Raw genomic sequence first — 23,534 nt, 5'->3', positions numbered from 1 at the left:
TCCAAAATAGGGGGGTCGACCTATTCCACGGCTCCTAGAGAAAAATAATGAGGGGTGTCACGGGGTATGACTATATAGGTCTTGTAGAAGAGAAACAGGCGCTTCTTTTGCGCAAGGTATCGAAGGGCGCTATGTTCAAAATCTGAAACTAGAGCCCAAAATTTGAAAAAAATGGTCCAAAATAGGGGGGTCGACCTATTCCACGGCTCCTAGAGAAAAATAATGAGGGGTGTCACGGGGTATGACTATATAGGTCTTGTAGAGGAGAAACAGGTGCTTCTTTTGCGCAAGGTATCGAAGGGCGCTATGTTCAAAAATCTGAAACTAGAGCCCAAAATTTGAAAAAAATGGTCCAAAATAGGGAGGTCGACCTATTCCACGGCTCCTAGAGAAAAATAATGAGGGGTGTCACGGGGTATGACTATATAGGTCTTGTAGAGGAGCAACAGGCGCTTCTTTTGCGCAAGGTATCGAAGGGCGCTATGTTCAAAAATCTGAAACTAGAGCCCAAAATTTGAAAAAAATGGTCCAAAATAGGGTGGTCGACTTATTCCAGGGCTCCTAGAGAAAAATAATGAGGGGTGTCACGGGGTATGACTATAAAGGTCTTGTAGAAGAGAAACAGGTGCTTCTTTTGCGCAAGGTATCGAAGGGCGCTATGTTCAAAAATCTGAAACTAGAGCCCAAAATTTGAAAAAAATGGTCCAAAATAGGGGGGTCGACCTATTCCACGGCTCCTAGAGAAAAATAATGAGGGGTGTCACGGGGTATGACTATATAGGTCTTGTAGAAGAGAAACAGGCGCTTCTTTTGCGCAAGGTATCGAAGGCTGCTATGTTCAAAAATCTGAAACTAGAGCCCAAAATTTGAAAAAAATGGTCCAAAATAGGGGGGTCGACCTATTCCACGGCTCCTAGAGAAAAATAATGAGGGGTGTCACGGGGTATGACTATATAGGTCTTGTAGAAGAGCAACAGGCGCTTCTTTTGCGCAAGGTATCGAAGGGCGCTATGTTCAAAAATCTGAAACTAGAGCCCAAAGTTTGAAAAAAATGGTCCAAAATAGGGGGGGTCGACCTATTCCAGGGCTCCTAGAGAAAAATAATGAGGGGTGTCACGGGGTATGACTATATAGGTCTTGTAGAAGAGAAACAGGCGCTTCTTTTGCGCAAGGTATCGAAGGGCGCTATGTTCAAAAATCTGAAACTAGAGCCCAAAATTTGAAAAAAAATGGTCCAAAATAGGGGGGTCGACCTATTCCACGGCTCCTAGAGAAAAATAATGAGGGGTGTCACGGGGTATGACTATATAGGTCTTGTAGAAGAGAAACAGGCGCTTCTTTTGCGCAAGGTATCGAAGGGCGCTATGTTCAAAAATCTGAAACTAGAGCCCAAAATTTGAAAAAAATGGTCCAAAATAGGGGGGTCGACATATTCCACGGCTCCTAGAGAAAAATAATGAGGGGTGTCACGGGGTATGACTATATAGGTCTTGTAGAGGAGAAACAGGTGCTTCTTTTGCGCAAGGTATCGAAGGGCGCTATGTTCGAAAATCTGAAACTAGAGCCCAAAATTTGAAAAAAATGGTCCAAAATAGGGGGGTCGACCTATTCCACGGCTCCTAGAGAAAAATAATGAGGGGTGTCACGGGGTATGACTATATAGGTCTTGTAGAAGAGAAACAGGCGCTTCTTTTGCGCAAGGTATCGAAGGGCGCTATGTTCAAAAATCTGAAACTAGAGCCCAAAATTTGAAAAAAAATGGTCCAAAATAGGGGGGTCGACCTATTCCACGGCTCCTAGAGAAAAATAATGAGGGGTGTCACGGGGTATGACTATATAGGTCTTGTAGAGGAGAAACAGGTGCTTCTTTTGCGCAAGGTATCGAAGGGCGCTATGTTCAAAAATCTGAAACTAGAGCCCAAAATTTGAAAAAAATGGTCCAAAATAGGGGGGTCGACCTATTCCACGGCTCCTAGAGAAAAATAATGAGGGGTGTCACGGGGTATGACTATATAGGTCTTGTAGAGGAGATACAGATGCATATGTTGCGCAATGTTTTGAGTGGCGCTATAATTTAAACTCACATTTTGAAATTTTTACATGATTTCCATTCTCAGTACAGTAAAATGATATGAAAAATAAGCCATAGAAACCAAGAAATTAACAATGTTGTTATAGGTAAAATAGCTATAAACAGATTATAATAGATTCATTTCAAAGTCTGGTTGGTAGTGTTTTTGTTGGCCAACGTGATAACCCAAAGGACCAATCATGCTTTGTGTACTACTTCGAATTCTCCTTCATGATGTGGTTATGACGGTCGGCTACACTCGACTTTCCGAGCTACATTGGGATAGGTAGAGTAGACAACAACGTCGTTTTTTTTTTAATATCACCTTGACCTCTTTGTTGTGTATTTTAACCGTCCATAGTTTTGTGGGAATGCGTGACTTAAATACCGTTTAAAAAGCATCCTTGATCGTCACACCTGTCTTATTCTTTGGCGGCGAAACCTGGCAACCGTATTTTGAGAATGTAAACACACCTTTCAGTGGACCAAAGAAGTGAGTGTACAAACAGCAGAATTCACGAAGATATGCAGCTTGAACCACGTATTGGTATGGTCCAAAGTTTTAGGATTTTGTAGTAATCGTTTGTTCGACGTAGTACCAGGTCCCGCAAAGTTTTGCTTCAATCGATGCATCTACCGGGGAGTTTTTATTTAGTTTGTTTATCAACCATCAACTGGTAGTACCCATAAGGTGGAATTTCCTCGATCCACCCTCCGTCGTCGCGCGTTGAAAGATTTAAATGTAAAAAAAACTAATTGTCTCTGTACTTCTCTTATACTTCAGACTGCCGTAAAACGACGTTGCTAAATTTTTACTGCTCCGATTGGATTGTTTATGTCACGATAGTTTGTACGTCTTTGGTAAATCTCTTCCTCCACCTATGTATCAACTCCTAGAAACAACACTGGGGAAGATATTCTTAAAAGATGGAGACACACGCAACCTCCTGTTTGGTAAAACTAAAAGAGGGACAAAAGATACCAGAGGGATATAGTCAAACTCATAAATCGAAAATAAACTGACAATGCCATGGCTGAAAATGAAAAAGACTAACAGGCAAACAATAGTTCACATGACATGCATGACACATCAAAGAAAACTAAAGAATAAGCAATACGAACCCCACCAAAAACTAGGGTTGATCTCAGGTGCTCCGGAAGGGTAAGCAGATCCTGTTCCACATGTGGCACCCGTCGTGTTGCTCATCTTATAACAAATCCGGAAAAATAGTCTAATTCGGTAGGTTACATTCATAAAAGGGAAGGGGATTGTAGTTACGATGTAAGGAACATATCCGATATTATTTGTGAAACGCTTATTCCATAACGTTCAACCAACTCGTGATGGGGTGCGAAAAACTTACGAAGGGATGAGTGTCCCCCATCACTGATCATTCTCATTGATGTATTTTCCCAACAATAGCAGTATGGCAGCGTCGAGGCTTTCGTCTACGAACACTATTAGGAGAATGTTATATGCTAGACCCTCAAGGGCATTCACATCCACTGTAAAATCTATGATGACTTGGTGATGAGTAGACAGATTCAGTGCAAAGACTGTTACGTCCGAGTTGGATGTAACAACGCTGAATGATTCTGTCTCTGTCAATTCTACCCCACACTCTCGCGCAAGTCGATCCAACTTTGTTTGTTTGTCAATTTAGCTTTTAGGAAGACAACACGAATATCCAACACATTCACGGTGATCATTGTTCGGACATAGCCTTCAAAGAGTTCAAAACCTCATGCAACAGCTGTTAGTGTTAGCCTTACGTATTGTTACCTTCAATTTATTAGAACCAAGGATATTTGGATATACAGAGAGCTAAAAATAGAACCAGATGTTATCTTTTATAAAGAAAGTATCTATACAAATACTTCTTCGTAGAAAACCAGTGATGGTCGAACCATAGGTGGTCCTCCAAATGTATGTTCGTATGTGAGTTCGATCCCTTCATGGGGTTGTCCCAGGTTTTAAATTTGTAGTATATACTACAATGCTGGAAAGATCACACGGGTAGTCTTAAATAACCAAATTAAGTATAAAGTTGAAAAGCATTGGAAACTCGAAATTCATAAAGGTTTTACCAAAAATAGATAGGGTAATTCATTCCTTAAGCCTTGGTCACACCTAAACGGGTAGGTCGAACGGATGCCTAACGGATAACTTTTTTTCAATCCGTTCATGTCCGTTAGACGTCTGTTCTTATCCGTTAGACGTCCGTCCATATCCGTTGCATGTCCGTTAAGCGTACGTTTTATCCGTCGACGTCCGTTCTGTCCGGTGGAAAATTTTGAACATGTTTAAAACTTTGAACGGAGGCCAACGGATAAAATGTTCGTTGAACGTCCGTTAGGCTTCCGTTTTGTACGGTACTCGTCCGTTTCGTTTCCGTTTTGTATCCGTTACGTGTCCGTTATACATCCGTTGAAGGTCTGGAGGATAACTAAAGCATCTGTCACACCTTACCGGATAGCACTAACGGACGACTAACGGATGAAAATAAAGGTTGTCCGTTGACAAAATTGTTATCCGTTGGGAGTCCGTTGATGTACTGACCGAATAAAACGGACGTGTAACGGATGCCTAACGGACACACACCGGATATGCAACGTACGAGAAACGGAAACATACCGACAGAACGGATGCCGAACGTACATCCAACGGACGAGTACCGCATAAAACGGACACCTAACAGAAGCGTACCGGATAAAAGGGATGAACATTATATACGGAAAAATTAAAGGCGACAATAATAGTACATGTACATCGCATAAAAATGTTTAGGTGTAACTGGTTTCGGTTTATTCTTCAAAATACCGCAAAAGGTCAGTGTCTGACCTGAATAAGAGCTGCTTGATTGTGAAGAATCGCCCTTACTCTAAGGTCGATTATGAATAATATGAATTCATGAACCTTAAGAAATATGACATACCAATAATTGGCATTTCTGACGCGAAATTTTCAATTGGCATTTATCCGTTTCAGATCCGTGCATAATCCGTTTTATCCTCTCATTCGTTCAACATCCGTTTTATCCGTTACACGTCCGGTAGAAGTCCGTTGGTGAATTTATCTTCCAGACCTCCAACGGATGTATAACGGACACGTAACGGATTAAAACGGAAACGAAACGGACGAGTACCGTACAAAACGCACGCCTAACGGACGTTCAACGGACATTTTATCCGTTTGACGTCCGTTCAAAGTTTTGAACATGCTCAAAATTTTCCACCGGACAGAACGGACGTCGACGGACAAAACGTACGCTTAACGGACATGGACGGACGTCTAACGGATAAGAACGGACGTCTAACGGACATGAACAGATTGAAAAAAAGTTATCCGTTAGGCGTCCGTTCGAGCTATCCGGTAAGGTGTGACCGAGGCTTTACCAACGGACTTATACTGGTCGTTTAACGGATAAAACGGATATTAAACGAATGAGAAACGAACTTCTATCGGACGTATACCGGATAAAACGGATGATGAACGGATCTGAAACGGATAAATGCCAATTGAAAAATTCGTGTCAGAAATGCCAAATATTGGTTTGTCAGATTTCTAAAGGTTCATGAATTCTTTTTATTCATAATCGATCTTAGAGTATGGGGACGCCTTCACAATCAAGCAGCTCTTATTCAGGCCAGACACTGCACTTTGGTGGCATTTTGAAGAGCAAACCAAAACCAGTTACACAGAATCATTTGGAATATTTATGAGATTTACATGTATTATTATTGTCGCCTTTAATTTTTCCGTATATCTTGTTCATCCGTTTTAATCGGTTCGCTTCCGTTAGGTGTCCGTTTTATGCGGTACTCGTCCGTTGGATGTACGTTCGACAGCCGTTCTGTCCGGAACGTTTCCATTTCTCGTACGTTGCATATCCGATGTTAGTCCGTTATGCATTCGTTAAACGTCCGTTTTATTCGGTCAGTACATCAACGGACTCCCAACGGATAACAATTTTGTCAACGGACAACTTTTATGTTCATCCGTTAGGCGTCCGTTCATACGTTAGGTGTGACCGAGGCTTAAATGGTATATTGATTCCTTAGTAATTCGAAAACTTCGTAAGTTAATCGAAAGCTGAACAACCATTCTGTAGCGATACAAGGACATCAATGCAATCATCGGAAGTTCGGAAATAATACAATGTTACTAATACCATAGTAACCAGTATGAACGTCATTGTTTTAAACTCCTCGTCGTCGTTTTTTCTTGTAATTGTCAATACTGTTTTACTTGTAGGAGTTATTTCTGGTCATTTTGTCCGATTCGTTAACCAATTCGGTCTTTTTACAAAATGACGCTATTGATGTATTGATCGGCGTCAATTCTTCGTGTTAAGAGATCTGTTGGATTGCATTCTTTTGGACAATATCTCCATTCATATTGATTTGTAGATTCCGTAATTTCTCGCACTCAAATCGCATTTAAATCGTTTCAACGGTTTCGACGATTTGAACCAGTGTAATTATATGCTATCCGACCAGAAAACTACTTTTTTACATTCAAAAGTTGATTTTACATGTGACGATTGTCTAGTTCCGATAGCTGCGACCATAAGTTCTAGTTGCTGTAGTGTTAGGTTTTTTCGTTTCCGTTGTTCAGATATGCAGTCGCTTCATACGCTTTTAGACTCGCATCGCAAAATTCGTGTAGTTCAAGTCGTTCCGAAGTAGAATTACTTGAAAATTATATCTCGGAAATACGATTTGTGTCCCTTTCTGTAAGTCGCTTGCAACATTAATCCAAGTAGCCTTCAAGTTTTCCGGAACTTGTTCATCCCAATCAAGTTTACTTTTCCATAGATCCTGTATAAGCGTCTTTGCTCGTATTATTAACGGACTCAATAGTCCTAGTGATTCACATATTTTCGAAGAATGTTTCAAAATCTCCCTTACAATGTCTCGTAATAGAATCTCTCATTTCTGGTACATCAGATCATCGGATTTGCTGTTCCATAACATACCAAGCACTTTTGTGTTCATGTCCGTATCTTTTTTCCGTACATTTTCGGTCTTGGCTATATATATATAAGTTTGTAGATAACGTGTTTGGTCGGATGGGTTACTGAGCCACAAGAAACGTGTAGCGTATGGGTCATCCTCGTTTAATCCTTCATGCAATAAGGCTTTTTCAATATCCGTTGTTATGACGACAGGGTTGGCTCTAAATCTCATTAGAATTTTTGTCAGGTCATTTAGCTTCGACGGCGTATCAAAGAGGCAGCCATACAACTTGGTGAATTAGGCAACTGGCGACAACTGCAGTCATTAACAATTCTGATAGGCGTAATGCTTGATTCCTTCTGTACTGGATGATGAGGAATATAGTTTTTTTTTTAGTGTAAGCTGTTTCATCCACTCTCTCTATGAATCCAGTTCGTTCCTGTTCTTGTATTATGTTCCCATACTTCTTTAATATATCAGATTTTAGAGTATGCTTTTTAATGGTGTTTTCTGTCCTTCTTTTCATGACTGCTTTTGAAGGCAATTCATCATGATCCTGTTTCCATGGTTACTAAGCGAAATATTTATTTTTTTCTGAACTCAATTGATCTGTCTTGATATGCTTTTATATAGGCATCGTCGTCTTTATCTAACTCCTTACTATTTATAACTATTGATTCTAATTTCCAAAATATCTCTAGATTGTTTTATTCATCTTTGTGTGATATTAAAACATTAAACATGCTAGTTTCCGACGTGTGAGTTTTCTTACCGTTTGTATGTCCCGAAAGCAAATATCCGATATTGGATATTTCACAGCGGTTGGACCGTTTCTCCGTAGAATATGGTCTTCTGCAATATCCCTGTAGTGATCTGCGCCTACAAGCAACGATATCTCGAATGAATCTTGCTGTGTCATCGTGTACGCTAACTTTAAACCACGCAAATAACTGTTCTGTGTATCATTATTACGTATGTGATTCTGTAGAGGCGTGGCGATCATCGGAACTATCAGTACTTTGGCAATACGTGTTCTGCATCGGTTTTCAGATAGATTGTTATCTTTTCTAAGTGTCTCATGTTTTTCTCTTCACCTCCAAATGTCGGTAAATGTTCCTTCTATCTATAAATTGAGGTTTTTCGCAAAGTTCTGCGTCAAAAACGATCTTTGAGCTCCTTCGTCAAAAAGAATATTCATATCGATAAAGTGCTGATTCGAGCCTACTTGAGCTACGGCGGTTTTCAAAAGTATCGATTGAGAATACAAAATGGTAGTATCTTCTTCCGTATCATGAATGTCATTTACAAGGTGAACGTTAGGCGGGTTGCTGGTCTGATTATCTTTTTCGCGAAAATTCATATGCGCTGAATAAATAAAGTCAACAGTAGTATACCGCTGTTCGAAACTCGTAGATCGATAGAAAAAAAATCCGAGTTACAAACTAAAACTGAGGGAAACTCATTAATTGTAAGAGGAGAACAACGACACAACATTAAAATGCAACACACAGAGAAACGAACTAAGCATTAGACAAAATTCAATGAGAATAACAAATATAACATCAAAACTAAATACATGAATTTTGGATAGAAAAGTACCGTGACACGTCTAATAGTAATGTGAATGCACACTCAAATATATGAGGTAACAAACGACACAACATAAACACAACGTTATAATGTATCACACACAGAAAAGAATTATAATAAAACAATGGCCATATTCCTGACGAGCTGCTATTCCCGTTTCTATGGCTTACCTCATTCGCTGGTTTTATGTTGTTTGTTGGACGTGCATTACACAAGCTTGTATGGTGTTTCTTATTACAATGTTTTCATGTGTGTTTAGATTAACATTCATTTATTCTGTGTTTACCAACGCAGTTAAAGCATAACTTATCACGTTTTACTATGATCATATGGGATTCTGCGTCGGTTATTCAACTGCAATGAGTAGGTGCGTGTATTTCATGACAGAAAGCGCAAGGTCTAGTCTCAATATTCTTGTAATATTCCGGCAAAAGAAAGACAGTGTTGCGGGCAAATCGTATGTCGACTCCATCTCTTGTCCTGCGTCAATTATATTGATCTCATCTAATATGCTTTTACGGAGGTCCCGTAATAGCCATGTTTTGTTCTGTGTTCTCATGCGAGATGGTGTCTGACTTCCCCGGGTAATTTGTTCATGATAATGGGAACAAGTAGAGGGCCGTATGTTTCCTGTGTCTGACCCAAAGCTTCTAATCCCCTGACGTAACCTTCCATTTTATCGTAAAAACTTTATAAGCTTGTTAGTTGATTTCTAAGCAAAGGGATTTCTAATAATGGCTACATGTATGCATTTATTATTTTGTCTTGTTGACAGAACCTCTCTTTAAAAAAATTACGGCGTCATCGTAGTTTACATTTGTGAGTGCAAAACCTGCTATTGATGCTAGGGCTTCATGTTCTAGCTGTGCTTTCAAGTATTTCAATTTTTGTATATTTGTAAGTGACAGGTTAAGATGTACGGCCGACTCATATGAGTCCCAGAAGGTTGCCATTCTAAAATGTTACCTGAGAATGTTGGAGGCGAAAGCTTTGGTAGGCGGTGACTCTGATTACTAGCTGACGAAAACGTACTTTGCTGCATGTTGAATGTGTAACTGGGTTTTACAGATGGGTTTTCAAACGACTATGCGTTGTTCGGGTTGGCTATGTTGTGCGTTGGAACAAACGTTATAGTTTCTGGATTAAAATAGTGTGGGTTGTTGTATGTGATTCAATATGACTGGACTGCGGGGTTTGGACATTTTTTATGAACTTACGTATGTGTCGAATCTTCGTTTCCATAGTCACTGAATCTATTACCTCATTTTCCACATTTTCCGGTTCTGTTAACTTTAAAATTTGTTCGTTTAAGTCCTCAAACAATGTTTGTTTTTGCATCAGTTTTGCAAGCGTTGCAATGATTTCTATTTAATTGAAATTTGAATTCTCTTTTGCTTTATCTAATCTTCTGAATAATCTGGTAACAGCACTCCTGTTCCCCGATATGAATGATTTCAATTTTTCGAGATCCATCGGTCACGGCACCATACATATAGATGATAGTTAAGTCAATGTGTACTACAACAACAGCCATTATATTAAATCTACAAGTACTTATTTCCACCAAAGGCGACGTCACTGACAAAACGACGTCGATCATGAGAAAGTACAATAGTTTAGACGGTATGTTCCCGCGATAGTTTCAACATCAACATTGGTGATGATATCATCATGTAGGCCGATCTGTAGAGTTCAAGAAATCTACAGACTACCACAGCAACCGAATAAGAGAGAATCGAACTTTAAATTACCTTCACTTATATTCAACTACATTATGGGGTATGTGTTTAAAAGCTTCGAAACATATTTAGCATTTGACATGAAACAGAGACAGTCAGTTGCATCGATTTTTTTTTCAAATGCTATCAAACACTAAGGGATGTTTTCTAAAACATTTTCAAACGTTTAAGGGAGTTTTTACAAACGATTTACATAAAATGATGTTTGTAATACTAGTAATTGTCGATCCCAAACAGCATGAAACTCTTTAATTGCAAGAAGTCCCGGATAAAAGCACACCATCAAGTCTAGTAACTTACAATAAAGACTTAGCAAACAAGGTTGAGTAAAGAACTCAACAAGTCTTCCAACCATTCGTAGCTTGTCCAGAGAAAACAACTGCTTCTCAGACCACCAACACGAATGACGACCTCTTTGCGATCTTACCGCTACATGCATTGGCTTCTCCAACATCTGATTTGCAGATGCATAACCTATCAAATCAGCTGAACATGCTATCCTCAGACATCGTGAACAGGAGTATCTACATTTAAATATATCTAATGATGTAGACTTAACCTTCGGACAACGATCTGAAAACAATGATAAATACATCGGATATGCACCCTTTAACTTTGAACACAACATAGAAAACTAATGACTAACCAACACGAACACCACCAAAAAATCTGGTTGATCTCAGGTGATTCGGAAGGGGAAGCAGATATGCTCCACATGCGGCACCCGTCGTGTTGATAGTGTTATTACAAACCCCGTAAATAGTCTAATTCGGAAGGTCACATTCGTTGTTTATGGGGGAATGGGTTGAAGTTACGACGTAAGTAACATATCAGATTTCATCTGTGAAACGGTTATTCCATAACTGTCAACCAACTCGGGACGTCCGTTAACATTACGATAGGATAATTTCAACTTTATATTTTCGAACTCTTGATTTAATAGCTTCGTTGTGATCACCAACACTCTTTCAAGGAAATCATGATAGGAAATACAAGCCTGGGCAATAGTATCGATTTGGAGATATGTACTCAGTATGTAGGCGCTGTTGGAATGTTGCTACATAGAAATGGAAAGTTCAAAATTGGGGAAGCTGAAATCATCTCTTTTGTCGGTAATTTTTTCAACCGACCCTCATTGTCAATTTCTAGATGAAAGTTAAGATATGAGGCAGACTTAACTGTATCTGTTAATCCTTAATATCTAGTTTTGAACAATTAAGTTTCAGATTTTCGAACATAGCGCCACTAAAATACTTACGCAAAAGATGCGCCTGTTTCTCTTCTATATGACTTATTAAAGTCATACCCCATGACACCCCTCATTCGACCCCCCGATTTTTTTTAACATTTTTTTTCAAATTTTGGGCTCTAGTTTCAGATTTTCGAACATAGCGCCCTTCGATACCTTGCGCAAAAGAAGCGCCTGTTTCTCTTCTACAAGACCTATATAGTCATACCCCGTGACACCCCTCATTATTTTTCTCTAGGAGCCGTGGAATAGGTCGACCCCCCTATTTTGGACCATTTTTTTCAAATTTTGGGCTCTAGTTTCAGATTTTTGAACATAGCGCCCTTCGATACCTTGCGCAAAAGAAGCGCCTGTTTCTCCTCTACAAGACCTATATAGTCATACCCCGTGACACCCCTCATTATTTTTCTCTAGGAGCCGTGGAATAGGTCGACCCCCCTATTTTGGACCATTTTTTTTCAAATTTTGGGCTCTAGTTTCAGATTTTTGAACATAGCGCCCTTCGATACCTTGCGCAAAAGAAGCGCCTGTTTCTCCTCTACAAGACCTATATAGTCATACCCCGTGACACCCCTCATTATTTTTCTCTAGGAGCCCTGGAATATGTCGACCCCCCTATTTTGGACCATTTTTTTTCAAATTTTGGGCTCTAGTTTCAGATTTTTGAACATAGCGCCCTTCGATACCTTGCGCAAAAGAAGCGCCTGTTTCTCCTCTACAAGACCTATATAGTCATACCCCGTGACACCCCTCATTATTTTTCTCTAGGAGCCCTGGAATATGTCGACCCCCCTATTTTGAACCATTTTTTTTCAAATTTTGGGCTCTAGTTTCAGATTTTTGAACATAGCGCCCTTCGATACCTTGCGCAAAAGAAGCGCCTGTTTCTCCTCTACAAGACCTATATAGTCATACCCCGTGACACCCCTCATTATTTTTCTCTAGGAGCCGTGGAATAGGTCGACCCCCCTATTTTGGACCATTTTTTTCAAATTTTGGGCTCTAGTTTCAGATTTTTGAACATAGCGCCCTTCGATACCTTGCGCAAAAGAAGCGCCTGTTTCTCCTCTACAAGACCTATATAGTCATACCCCGTGACACCCCTCATTATTTTTCTCTAGGAGCCGTGGAATAGGTCGACCCCCCTATTTTGGACCATTTTTTTCAAATTTTGGGCTCTAGTTTCAGATTTTTGAACATAGCGCCCTTCGATACCTTGCGCAAAAGAAGCGCCTGTTTCTCCTCTACAAGACCTATATAGTCATACCCCGTGACACCCCTCATTATTTTTCTCTAGGAGCCGTGGAATAGGTCGACCCCCCTATTTTGGACCATTTTTTTTCAAATTTTGGGCTCTAGTTTCAGATTTTTGAACATAGCGCCCTTCGATACCTTGCGCAAAAGAAGCGCCTGTTTCTCCTCTACAAGACCTATATAGTCATACCCCGTGACACCCCTCATTATTTTTCTCTAGGAGCCGTGGAATAGGTCGACCCCCCTATTTTGGACCATTTTTTTCAAATTTTGGGCTCTAGATTCAGATTTTTGAACATAGCGCCCTTCGATACCTTGCGCAAAAGAAGCGCCTGTTTCTCCTCTACAAGACCTATATAGTCATACCCCGTGACACCCCTCATTATTTTTCTCTAGGAGCCGTGGAATATGTCGACCCCCCTATTTTGAACCATTTTTTTTCAAATTTTGGGCTCTAGTTTCAGATTTTTGAACATAGCGCCCTTCGATACCTTGCGCAAAAGAAGCGCCTGTTTCTCCTCTACAAGACCTATATAGTCATACCCCGTGACACCCCTCATTATTTTTCTCTAGGAGCCGTGGAATAGGTCGACCCCCCTATTTTGGACCATTTTTTTTCAAATTTTGGGCTCTAGTTTCAGATTTTTGAACATAGCGCCCTTCGATACCTTGCGCAAAAGAAGCGCCTGTTTCTCCTCTACAAGACCTATATAGTCATACCCCGTGACACCCCTCATTATTTTTCTCTAGGAGCCGTGGAATAGGTCGACCCCCCTATTTTGGACCATTTTTTTTCAAATTTTGGGCTCTAGTTTCAGATTTTTGAACATAGCGCCCTTCGATACCTTGCGCAAAAGAAGCGCCTGTTTCTCCTCTACAAGACCTATATAGTCATACCCCGTGACACCCCTCATTATTTTTCTCTAGGAGCCCTGGAATAGGTCGACCCCCCTATTTTGGACCATTTTTTTTCAAATTTTGGGCTCTAGATTCAGATTTTTGAACATAGCGCCCTTCGATACCTTGCGCAAAAGAAGCGCCTGTTTCTCCTCTACAAGACCTATATAGTCATACCCCGTGACACCCCTCATTATTTTTCTCTAGGAGCCGTGGAATAGGTCGACCCCCCTATTTTGGACCATTTTTTTTCAAATTTTGGGCTCTAGTTTCAGATTTTTGAACATAGCGCCCTTCGATACCTTGCGCAAAAGAAGCGCCTGTTTCTCCTCTACAAGACCTATATAGTCATACCCCGTGACACCCCTCATTATTTTTCTCTAGGAGCCCTGGAATAGGTCGACCCCCCTATTTTGGACCATTTTTTTTCAAATTTTGGGCTCTAGATTCAGATTTTTGAACATAGCGCCCTTCGATACCTTGCGCAAAAGAAGCGCCTGTTTCTCCTCTACAAGACCTATATAGTCATACCCCGTGACACCCCTCATTATTTTTCTCTAGGAGCCCTGGAATATGTCGACCCCCCTATTTTGAACCATTTTTTTTCAAATTTTGGGCTCTAGTTTCAGATTTTTGAACATAGCGCCCTTCGATACCTTGCGCAAAAGAAGCGCCTGTTTCTCCTCTACAAGACCTATATAGTCATACCCCGTGACACCCCTCATTATTTTTCTCTAGGAGCCGTGGAATAGGTCGACCCCCCTATTTTGGACCATTTTTTTCAAATTTTGGGCTCTAGTTTCAGATTTTTGAACATAGCGCCCTTCGATACCTTGCGCAAAAGAAGCGCCTGTTTCTCCTCTACAAGACCTATATAGTCATACCCCGTGACACCCCTCATTATTTTTCTCTAGGAGCCCTGGAATATGTCGACCCCCCTATTTTGAACCATTTTTTTTCAAATTTTGGGCTCTAGTTTCAGATTTTTGAACATAGCGCCCTTCGATACCTTGCGCAAAAGAAGCGCCTGTTTCTCCTCTACAAGACCTATATAGTCATACCCCGTGACACCCCTCATTATTTTTCTCTAGGAGCCGTGGAATAGGTCGACCCCCCTATTTTGGACCATTTTTTTTCAAATTTTGGGCTCTAGTTTCAGATTTTTGAACATAGCGCCCTTCGATACCTTGCGCAAAAGAAGCGCCTGTTTCTCCTCTACAAGACCTATATAGTCATACCCCGTGACACCCCTCATTATTTTTCTCTAGGAGCCGTGGAATAGGTCGACCCCCCTATTTTGGACCATTTTTTTTCAAATTTTGGGCTCTAGATTCAGATTTTTGAACATAGCGCCCTTCGATACCTTGCGCAAAAGAAGCGCCTGTTTCTCCTCTACAAGACCTATATAGTCATACCCCGTGACACCCCTCATTATTTTTCTCTAGGAGCCCTGGAATATGTCGACCCCCCTATTTTGAACCATTTTTTTTCAAATTTTGGGCTCTAGTTTCAGATTTTTGAACATAGCGCCCTTCGATACCTTGCGCAAAAGAAGCGCCTGTTTCTCCTCTACAAGACCTATATAGTCATACCCCGTGACACCCCTCATTATTTTTCTCTAGGAGCCGTGGAATAGGTCGACCCCCCTATTTTGGACCATTTTTTTCAAATTTTGGGCTCTAATTTCAGATTTTTGAAAATAGCGCCCTTCGATACCTTGCGCAAAAGAAGCGCCTGTTTCTCCTCTACAAGACCTATATAGTCATACCCCGTGACACCCCTCATTATTTTTCTCTAGGAGCCGTGGAATAGGTCGACCCCCCTATTTTGGACCATTTTTTTTCAAATTTTGGGCTCTAGTTTCAGATTTTTGAACATAGCGCCCTTCGATACCTTGCGCAAAAGAAGCGCCTGTTTCTCCTCTACAAGACCTATATAGTCATACCCCGTGACACCCCTCATTATTTTTCTCTAGGAGCCCTGGAATAGGTCGACCCCCCTATTTTGGACCATTTTTTTTCAAATTTTGGGCTCTAGATTCAGATTTTTGAACATAGCGCCCTTCGATACCTTGCGCAAAAGAAGCGCCTGTTTCTCCTCTACAAGACCTATATAGTCATACCCCGTGACACCCCTCATTATTTTTCTCTAGGAGCCGTGGAATAGGTCGACCCCCCTATTTTGGACCATTTTTTTCAAATTTTGGGCTCTAGTTTCAGATTTTTGAACATAGCGCCCTTCGATACCTTGCGCAAAAGAAGCGCCTGTTTCTCCTCTACAAGACCTATATAGTCATAACCCGTGACACCCCTCATTATTTTTCTCTAGGAGCCGTGGAATAGGTCGACCCCCCTATTTTGGACCATTTTTTTTCAAATTTTGGGCTCTAGTTTCAGATTTTTGAACATAGCGCCCTTCGATACCTTGCGCAAAAGAAGCGCCTGTTTCTCCTCTACAAGACCTATATAGTCATACCCCGTGACACCCCTCATTATTTTTCTCTAGGAGCCCTGGAATAGGTCGACCCCCCTATTTTGGACCATTTTTTTTCAAATTTTGGGCTCTAGATTCAGATTTTTGAACATAGCGCCCTTCGATACCTTGCGCAAAAGAAGCGCCTGTTTCTCCTCTACAAGACCTATATAGTCATACCCCGTGACACCCCTCATTATTTTTCTCTAGGAGCCCTGGAATATGTCGACCCCCCTATTTTGAACCATTTTTTTTCAAATTTTGGGCTCTAGTTTCAGATTTTTGAACATAGCGCCCTTCGATACCTTGCGCAAAAGAAGCGCCTGTTTCTCCTCTACAAGACCTATATAGTCATACCCCGTGACACCCCTCATTATTTTTCTCTAGGAGCCGTGGAATAGGTCGACCCCCCTATTTTGGACCATTTTTTTCAAATTTTGGGCTCTAGTTTCAGATTTTTGAACATAGCGCCCTTCGATACCTTGCGCAAAAGAAGCGCCTGTTTCTCCTCTACAAGACCTATATAGTCATACCCCGTGACACCCCTCATTATTTTTCTCTAGGAGCCGTGGAATAGGTCGACCCCCCTATTTTGGACCATTTTTTTTCAAATTTTGGGCTCTAGTTTCAGATTTTTGAACATAGCGCCCTTCGATACCTTGCGCAAAAGAAGCGCCTGTTTCTCCTCTACAAGACCTATATAGTCATACCCCGTGACACCCCTCATTATTTTTCTCTAGGAGCCCTGGAATAGGTCGACCCCCCTATTTTGGACCATTTTTTTTCAAATTTTGGGCTCTAGATTCAGATTTTTGAACATAGCGCCCTTCGATACCTTGCGCAGAAGAAGCGCCTGTTTCTCCTCTACAAGACCTATATAGTCATACCCCGTGACACCCCTCATTATTTTTCTCTAGGAGCCGTGGAATAGGTCGACCCCCCTATTTTGGACCATTTTTTTCAAATTTTGGGCTCTAGTTTCAGATTTTTGAACATAGCGCCCTTCGATACCTTGCGCAAAAGAAGCGCCTGTTTCTCCTCTACAAGACCTATATAGTCATACCCCGTGACACCCCTCATTATTTTTCTCTAGGAGCCGTGGAATAGGTCGACCCCCCTATTTTGGACCATTTTTTTTCAAATTTTGGGCTCTAGTTTCAGATTTTTGAACATAGCGCCCTTCGATACCTTGCGCAAAAGAAGCGCCTGTTTCTCCTCTACAAGACCTATATAGTCATACCCCGTGACACCCCTCATTATTTTTCTCTAGGAGCCCTGGAATAGGTCGACCCCCCTATTTTGGACCATTTTTTTTCAAATTTTGGGCTCTAGATTCAGATTTTTGAACATAGCGCCCTTCGATACCTTGCGCAAAAGAAGCGCCTGTTTCTCCTCTACAAGACCTATATAGTCATACCCCGTGACACCCCTCATTATTTTTCTCTAGGAGCCCTGGAATATGTCGACCCCCCTATTTTGAACCATTTTTTTTCAAATTTTGGGCTCTAGTTTCAGATTTTTGAACATAGCGCCCTTCGATACCTTGCGCAAAAGAAGCGCCTGTTTCTCCTCTACAAGACCTATATAGTCATACCCCGTGACACCCCTCATTATTTTTCTCTAGGAGCCCTGGAATAGGTCGACCCCCCTATTTTGGACCATTTTTTTTCAAATTTTGGGCTCTAGATTCAGATTTTTGAACATAGCGCCCTTCGATACCTTGCGCAAAAGAAGCGCCTGTTTCTCCTCTACAAGACCTATATAGTCATACCCCGTGACACCCCTCATTATTTTTCTCTAGGAGCCCTGGAATAGGTCGACCCCCCTATTTTGGACCATTTTTTTTCAAATTTTGGGCTCTAGATTCAGATTTTTGAACATAGCGCCCTTCGATACCTTGCGCAAAAGAAGCGCCTGTTTCTCCTCTACAAGACCTATATAGTCATACCCCGTGACACCCCTCATTATTTTTCTCTAGGAGCCGTGGAATAGGTCGACCCCCCTATTTTGGACCATTTTTTTCAAATTTTGGGCTCTAGTTTCAGATTTTTGAACATAGCGCCCTTCGATACCTTGCGCAAAAGAAGCGCCTGTTTCTCCTCTACAAGACCTATATAGTCATACCCCGTGACACCTCTCATTATTTTTCTCTAGGAGCCGTGGAATAGGTCGACCCCCCTATTTTGGACCATTTTTTTTCAAATTTTGGGCTCTAGTTTCAGATTTTTGAACATAGCGCCCTTCGATACCTTGCGCAAAAGAAGCGCCTGTTTCTCCTCTACAAGACCTATATAGTCATACCCCGTGACACCCCTCATTATTTTTCTCTAGGAGCCCTGGAATAGGTCGACCCCCCTATTTTGGACCATTTTTTTTCAAATTTTGGGCTCTAGATTCAGATTTTTGAACATAGCGCCCTTCGATACCTTGCGCAAAAGAAGCGCCTGTTTCTCCTCTACAAGACCTATATAGTCATACCCCGTGACACCCCTCATTATTTTTCTCTAGGAGCCCTGGAATATGTCGACCCCCCTATTTTGAACCATTTTTTTTCAAATTTTGGGCTCTAGTTTCAGATTTTTGAACATAGCGCCCTTCGATACCTTGCGCAAAAGAAGCGCCTGTTTCTCCTCTACAAGACCTATATAGTCATACCCCGTGACACCCCTCATTATTTTTCTCTAGGAGCCCTGGAATAGGTCGACCCCCCTATTTTGAACCATTTTTTTTCAAATTTTGGGCTCTAGATTCAGATTTTTGAACATAGCGCCCTTCGATACCTTGCGCAAAAGAAGCGCCTGTTTCTCCTCTACAAGACCTATATAGTCATACCCCGTGACACCCCTCATTATTTTTCTCTAGGAGCCCTGGAATATGTCGACCCCCCTATTTTGAACCATTTTTTTTCAAATTTTGGGCTCTAGTTTCAGATTTTTGAACATAGCGCCCTTCGATACCTTGCGCAAAAGAAGCGCCTGTTTCTCCTCTACAAGACCTATATAGTCATACCCCGTGACACCCCTCATTATTTTTCTCTAGGAGCCCTGGAATAGGTCGACCCCCCTATTTTGGACCATTTTTTTTCAAATTTTGGGCTCTAGATTCAGATTTTTGAACATAGCGCCCTTCGATACCTTGCGCAAAAGAAGCGCCTGTTTCTCCTCTACAAGACCTATATAGTCATACCCCGTGACACCCCTCATTATTTTTCTCTAGGAGCCCTGGAATAGGTCGACCCCCCTATTTTGGACCATTTTTTTTCAAATTTTGGGCTCTAGATTCAGATTTTTGAACATAGCGCCCTTCGATACCTTGCGCAAAAGAAGCGCCTGTTTCTCCTCTACAAGACCTATATAGTCATACCCCGTGACACCCCTCATTATTTTTCTCTAGGAGCCGTGGAATAGGTCGACCCCCCTATTTTGGACCATTTTTTTTCAAATTTTGGGCTCTAGTTTCAGATTTTTGAACATAGCGCCCTTCGATACCTTGCGCAAAAGAAGCGCCTGTTTCTCCTCTACAAGACCTATATAGTCATACCCCGTGACACCCCTCATTATTTTTCTCTAGGAGCCCTGGAATAGGTCGACCCCCCTATTTTGGACCATTTTTTTTCAAATTTTGGGCTCTAGATTCAGATTTTTGAACATAGCGCCCTTCGATACCTTGCGCAAAAGAAGCGCCTGTTTCTCCTCTACAAGACCTATATAGTCATACCCCGTGACACCCCTCATTATTTTTCTCTAGGAGCCCTGGAATAGGGCAACCCCCATTTCTTCAAATGTGTATGTTAGTTTAATTAAACAATGACATCACAGGTGCGATAATTTACAGGGTAGGACTACTTTTACATACGTTCTAAATTGATTTGGTACATTGGTGGCCCTACACCTACAAATAATCCGTTGATAGATGCAGATTTACTATGGTACTGAATATTAGCCTTAAAAGAGATGTGACTTGTTTTATCAATAGATGGGATAAAAACTATTTCAAGTTTGAGTTTAAATTGCAATATTTGGACTGATTTTCTGCCTTTTTAAACATTTTTTGATTTAACGGCCGTTGCTGTCTTATTCATTTTTTTGGGTTCTCGATATATCGCCTTATTGTTCGCTGGCTTATTGTTCGCTAGCTATTGTTCGCTAGCTTCTGCCTGGTTATTTTATATGCATGTTTTAAATTCTCTATTATCCAAATATATTCCTCTATTTTTAGGGGGACCACCAATGGCAGGCAAAAATGGTAAGTAAAATCCAAAACAGGATGTAAATAAAACAGCTCTAGTGTTATATGAAATAATAAAATATGCCCTAGCTGTGATAGTAAGAGGCATTACATTATCTGGTCTGAATTCATTTGTCTTTTTTTTTTTTTTTCTAACGTAACAATATCTTTATTGCAATCTTGCTGTAACAAATTACTAAGTTTACAGCTTTAACTTAGTATCCCTCATGTTAGCTTACCAAATAGTTAAGGGAAGCACTATTTGGCAAGGTATTATTTATTCATAATATTAGTATTCATAACATAAAATTTTTCACAAAATATATTATATAAATTAATGTGATTATACACATACATTACATTTTGTTTCTCTTTTTCATAGTATTTATTTTTTCCGGAATCAACTCCGTTATCGGTATGATCCGTGTTTCCATTAGTATTGGGCACAGTATGTGTTGTTTTTCGCATGTGCGTTATCGGGTATAGTTTGGATGTGTGTCTAAATTATATAAATATTATCCACTGGATTTAACGATTATATATGGTGAGTTTACTATTCAAATTTTCTTTAGTTATCTACTGATCTTTTTTGTCGAAATGTATGTGTGTAATTCACAAATAGGTAATTTAAGTGTAACAAGTTGAAACACTCGACATGCGAAATGATACATTATTTTTCCACATTAATTAATAAACGTACGGATATACTGTTTATAGTATAACTTTTTTTTTATCATTGTAAATACAAAATTTAAAATATAAGAAAAAAAAAAAGCTGTATAATTTACATGTGGTGACTCATGCATGGCTGAACATGCTTACAAACATTGATCATGCATGGTTGAACTTGATCATAAATATTGCCATATTTGGTTTGTGTACAAGAAACAATTTTGTACACAATGTTGTGTGCTTCATACATAGCTTAGTCCTGATTCAATTGAATCTTTGTAATGAATCTATTTGTTTTTATGAGTATCTGTTTAGTTTTTTTGTTATTAAAATTCATTTGTCTGTCCTGTAACAGATGACAGTTTTGTTCAAAAGTAGTTAATCGTGAAGTTGTGGTCAAATCACTTTGAAACTTAGTTCACATATGCATTGTGAGGTGATCTTTTGAAATGATATACTAAATTATGAATTAACCTGGATTTCAGAAATCGATACATAGGTTTTCTGTTTCCGTTATCAACAATGTATTAGCCTGTGATAAGGTCATTTTATGGGAAATCACTAGTGATAGGTCAATGATAGTTTGTATGCATTTATTTTCTATGAAGATTATTTGGCCCTCTTGCCGTCTATTGACATGGAATCATTTGCATAGTTTACATGTTAAAGTTTATGATTATATCAGTTTAAGATGAACCACTTATGTTCAGTCAATGATATTTGGTTTGTATGCTAGTAATTATACCCCCGCTTAAAAAAAGGGGGGTATACTGTTTTACCTCTGCCTGTCCTTCGTCAGTCCGTCCTTCCATCAGTCCATCCTTCCGCCAGTCCGTCCTTCCGTCAGTCCGTCAGTCCGTCAGTCCGTCAGTCAGTCCGTCCGTACCATGAATATTTTTCGTCGCATTTTTCTCAGGAACTCTGAGATTGACATTTTTCTTTTCTCTTAACAAGGATTTCTGAAATTTGGTTTCAGGGTTTATCTAAATCAGCTATACCGAGTGATGTGTTTTCAGATTCATCACTCGACAACTTCCTGTTTACCAAACACTTGTATGATTTTACACATGATAGCCAAGTTGAAAATTTTCGTCACATTTTTCTCAGGAACTACAATACAAGGATTTCTGAAATTTGGTTTCAGGATTTATATAAGTCAGCTATACCGTGTGATGCGTTTTCAGATTCATCACTCAACAACTTCCTGTTTACCGAACACTTGCATATTTTTACATTATTAATATTATCCATTTGCGGCGCGGGTATCATCAGTAAGCAGTAGCTCGCAGTTTCACTTGTTATTTACTAAGTTTTTGTGAAGTCACCAATCAATGAGCAGTATGGGGATGCTTATTATGAGCAATAGATAACTAGATAATTTGTAAATGATTGCAAGGTCTGAACTGACATAATTCATTTGACCTTCACCTTATTTGCATGGTTCATTGGTCAGCATTCAATTTTGGTAATAAGTTTCATATTTCAGATTTCTATCAGCAGTTAATCTGCTATATTTCATGTACAGAATGAGTGTGAGATATACATGTCAATATGATTGGTTTCTTCTAACCTTGATTCCATAGTCATGGTAACGGTTCATTAATCAGTTTTAAAGGAAAGTCTCTCAAATACAATGAAAAAGAGGTCATCTGTATTTGTTTTATAGAATGTTTGATTGTAAAGTGCACATGTCTATCTGATAATGTTACTTACAAACTTTAACTGCATATTCAATCATAGTCAGTATAGTCCGTGAAAAGTGTAAGTGTTTGAACTAATGTATAAACTATCCCAACATACCGAAAAATATGCTTGGAGTGAGTATTAAGGCATCTGTAGGACACCCCATTAAAACTTAACGCCAAACTAGGGAATATCTACAATGTTTAATATAACTGCCTTATGTAACTAAGATGTATATATTTATGCATGTAGATATTTTAGAAATAAAAACACTTTCACTGGATAACATGGATAATGTGTCAAAAAAAGCCTCATTATAAAGATAAGTTGATGTACATTTAATGGTTATATTCTCACATTTTTCAGATACCTGCTTGTACCAAGGAAAGGATTATCGTCAAGGTCAAACATGGTCTGTTGGATGTCACACTTATTGTACATGTGAGAATGCTGTGTATGGGTACTACAGGTGTACAGACATGTAAGTTTAACCCCACCACATGTTTTGCGTCAGTCCTAGGTTGGGAGCTTCCGGCCTTTATTAGTCTTGTATGGGTTTTTAAAAAATTTTAGTTCATTTATATTTTTTAGTTTAGTATGCCTTCAATTTTAACTAAACTTGTACACACTTCGTATAAATAAGGAAGACATTTTCATTTTGCAGAAATGAAGTTTTTGGCAAAATTCAATTTGTAGAATCCATATACTAGTTCATACTTTC

The 23,534-nt window shown here is 39.9% G+C and overlaps 1 protein-coding gene across 1 annotated transcript in view; it reads left to right on the top strand.

Moving 5' to 3' along the window:
- The window catches only part of LOC139522647 (uncharacterized), a 114,474-nt gene that overhangs the window by 7,055 nt on the left and 83,885 nt on the right, over positions 1 to 23,534 (top strand). Inside the window, exons 3-4 of the mRNA XM_071316115.1 lie at positions 20,450 to 20,476; positions 23,180 to 23,294. Of these exons, the coding sequence (XP_071172216.1) occupies positions 20,450 to 20,476; positions 23,180 to 23,294 (142 nt within the window). The remainder of the gene's footprint in view (positions 1 to 20,449; positions 20,477 to 23,179; positions 23,295 to 23,534) is intronic.

Source organism: Mytilus edulis, chromosome 5 (genome assembly GCF_963676685.1).
Source record: "Mytilus edulis chromosome 5, xbMytEdul2.2, whole genome shotgun sequence".
Classification (NCBI taxonomy): Eukaryota; Metazoa; Mollusca; class Bivalvia; order Mytilida; family Mytilidae; genus Mytilus; species Mytilus edulis.
The sequence above is the reverse complement of the archived record's forward strand: the minus strand, read 5'-3'. Positions and strand labels throughout refer to the sequence as shown.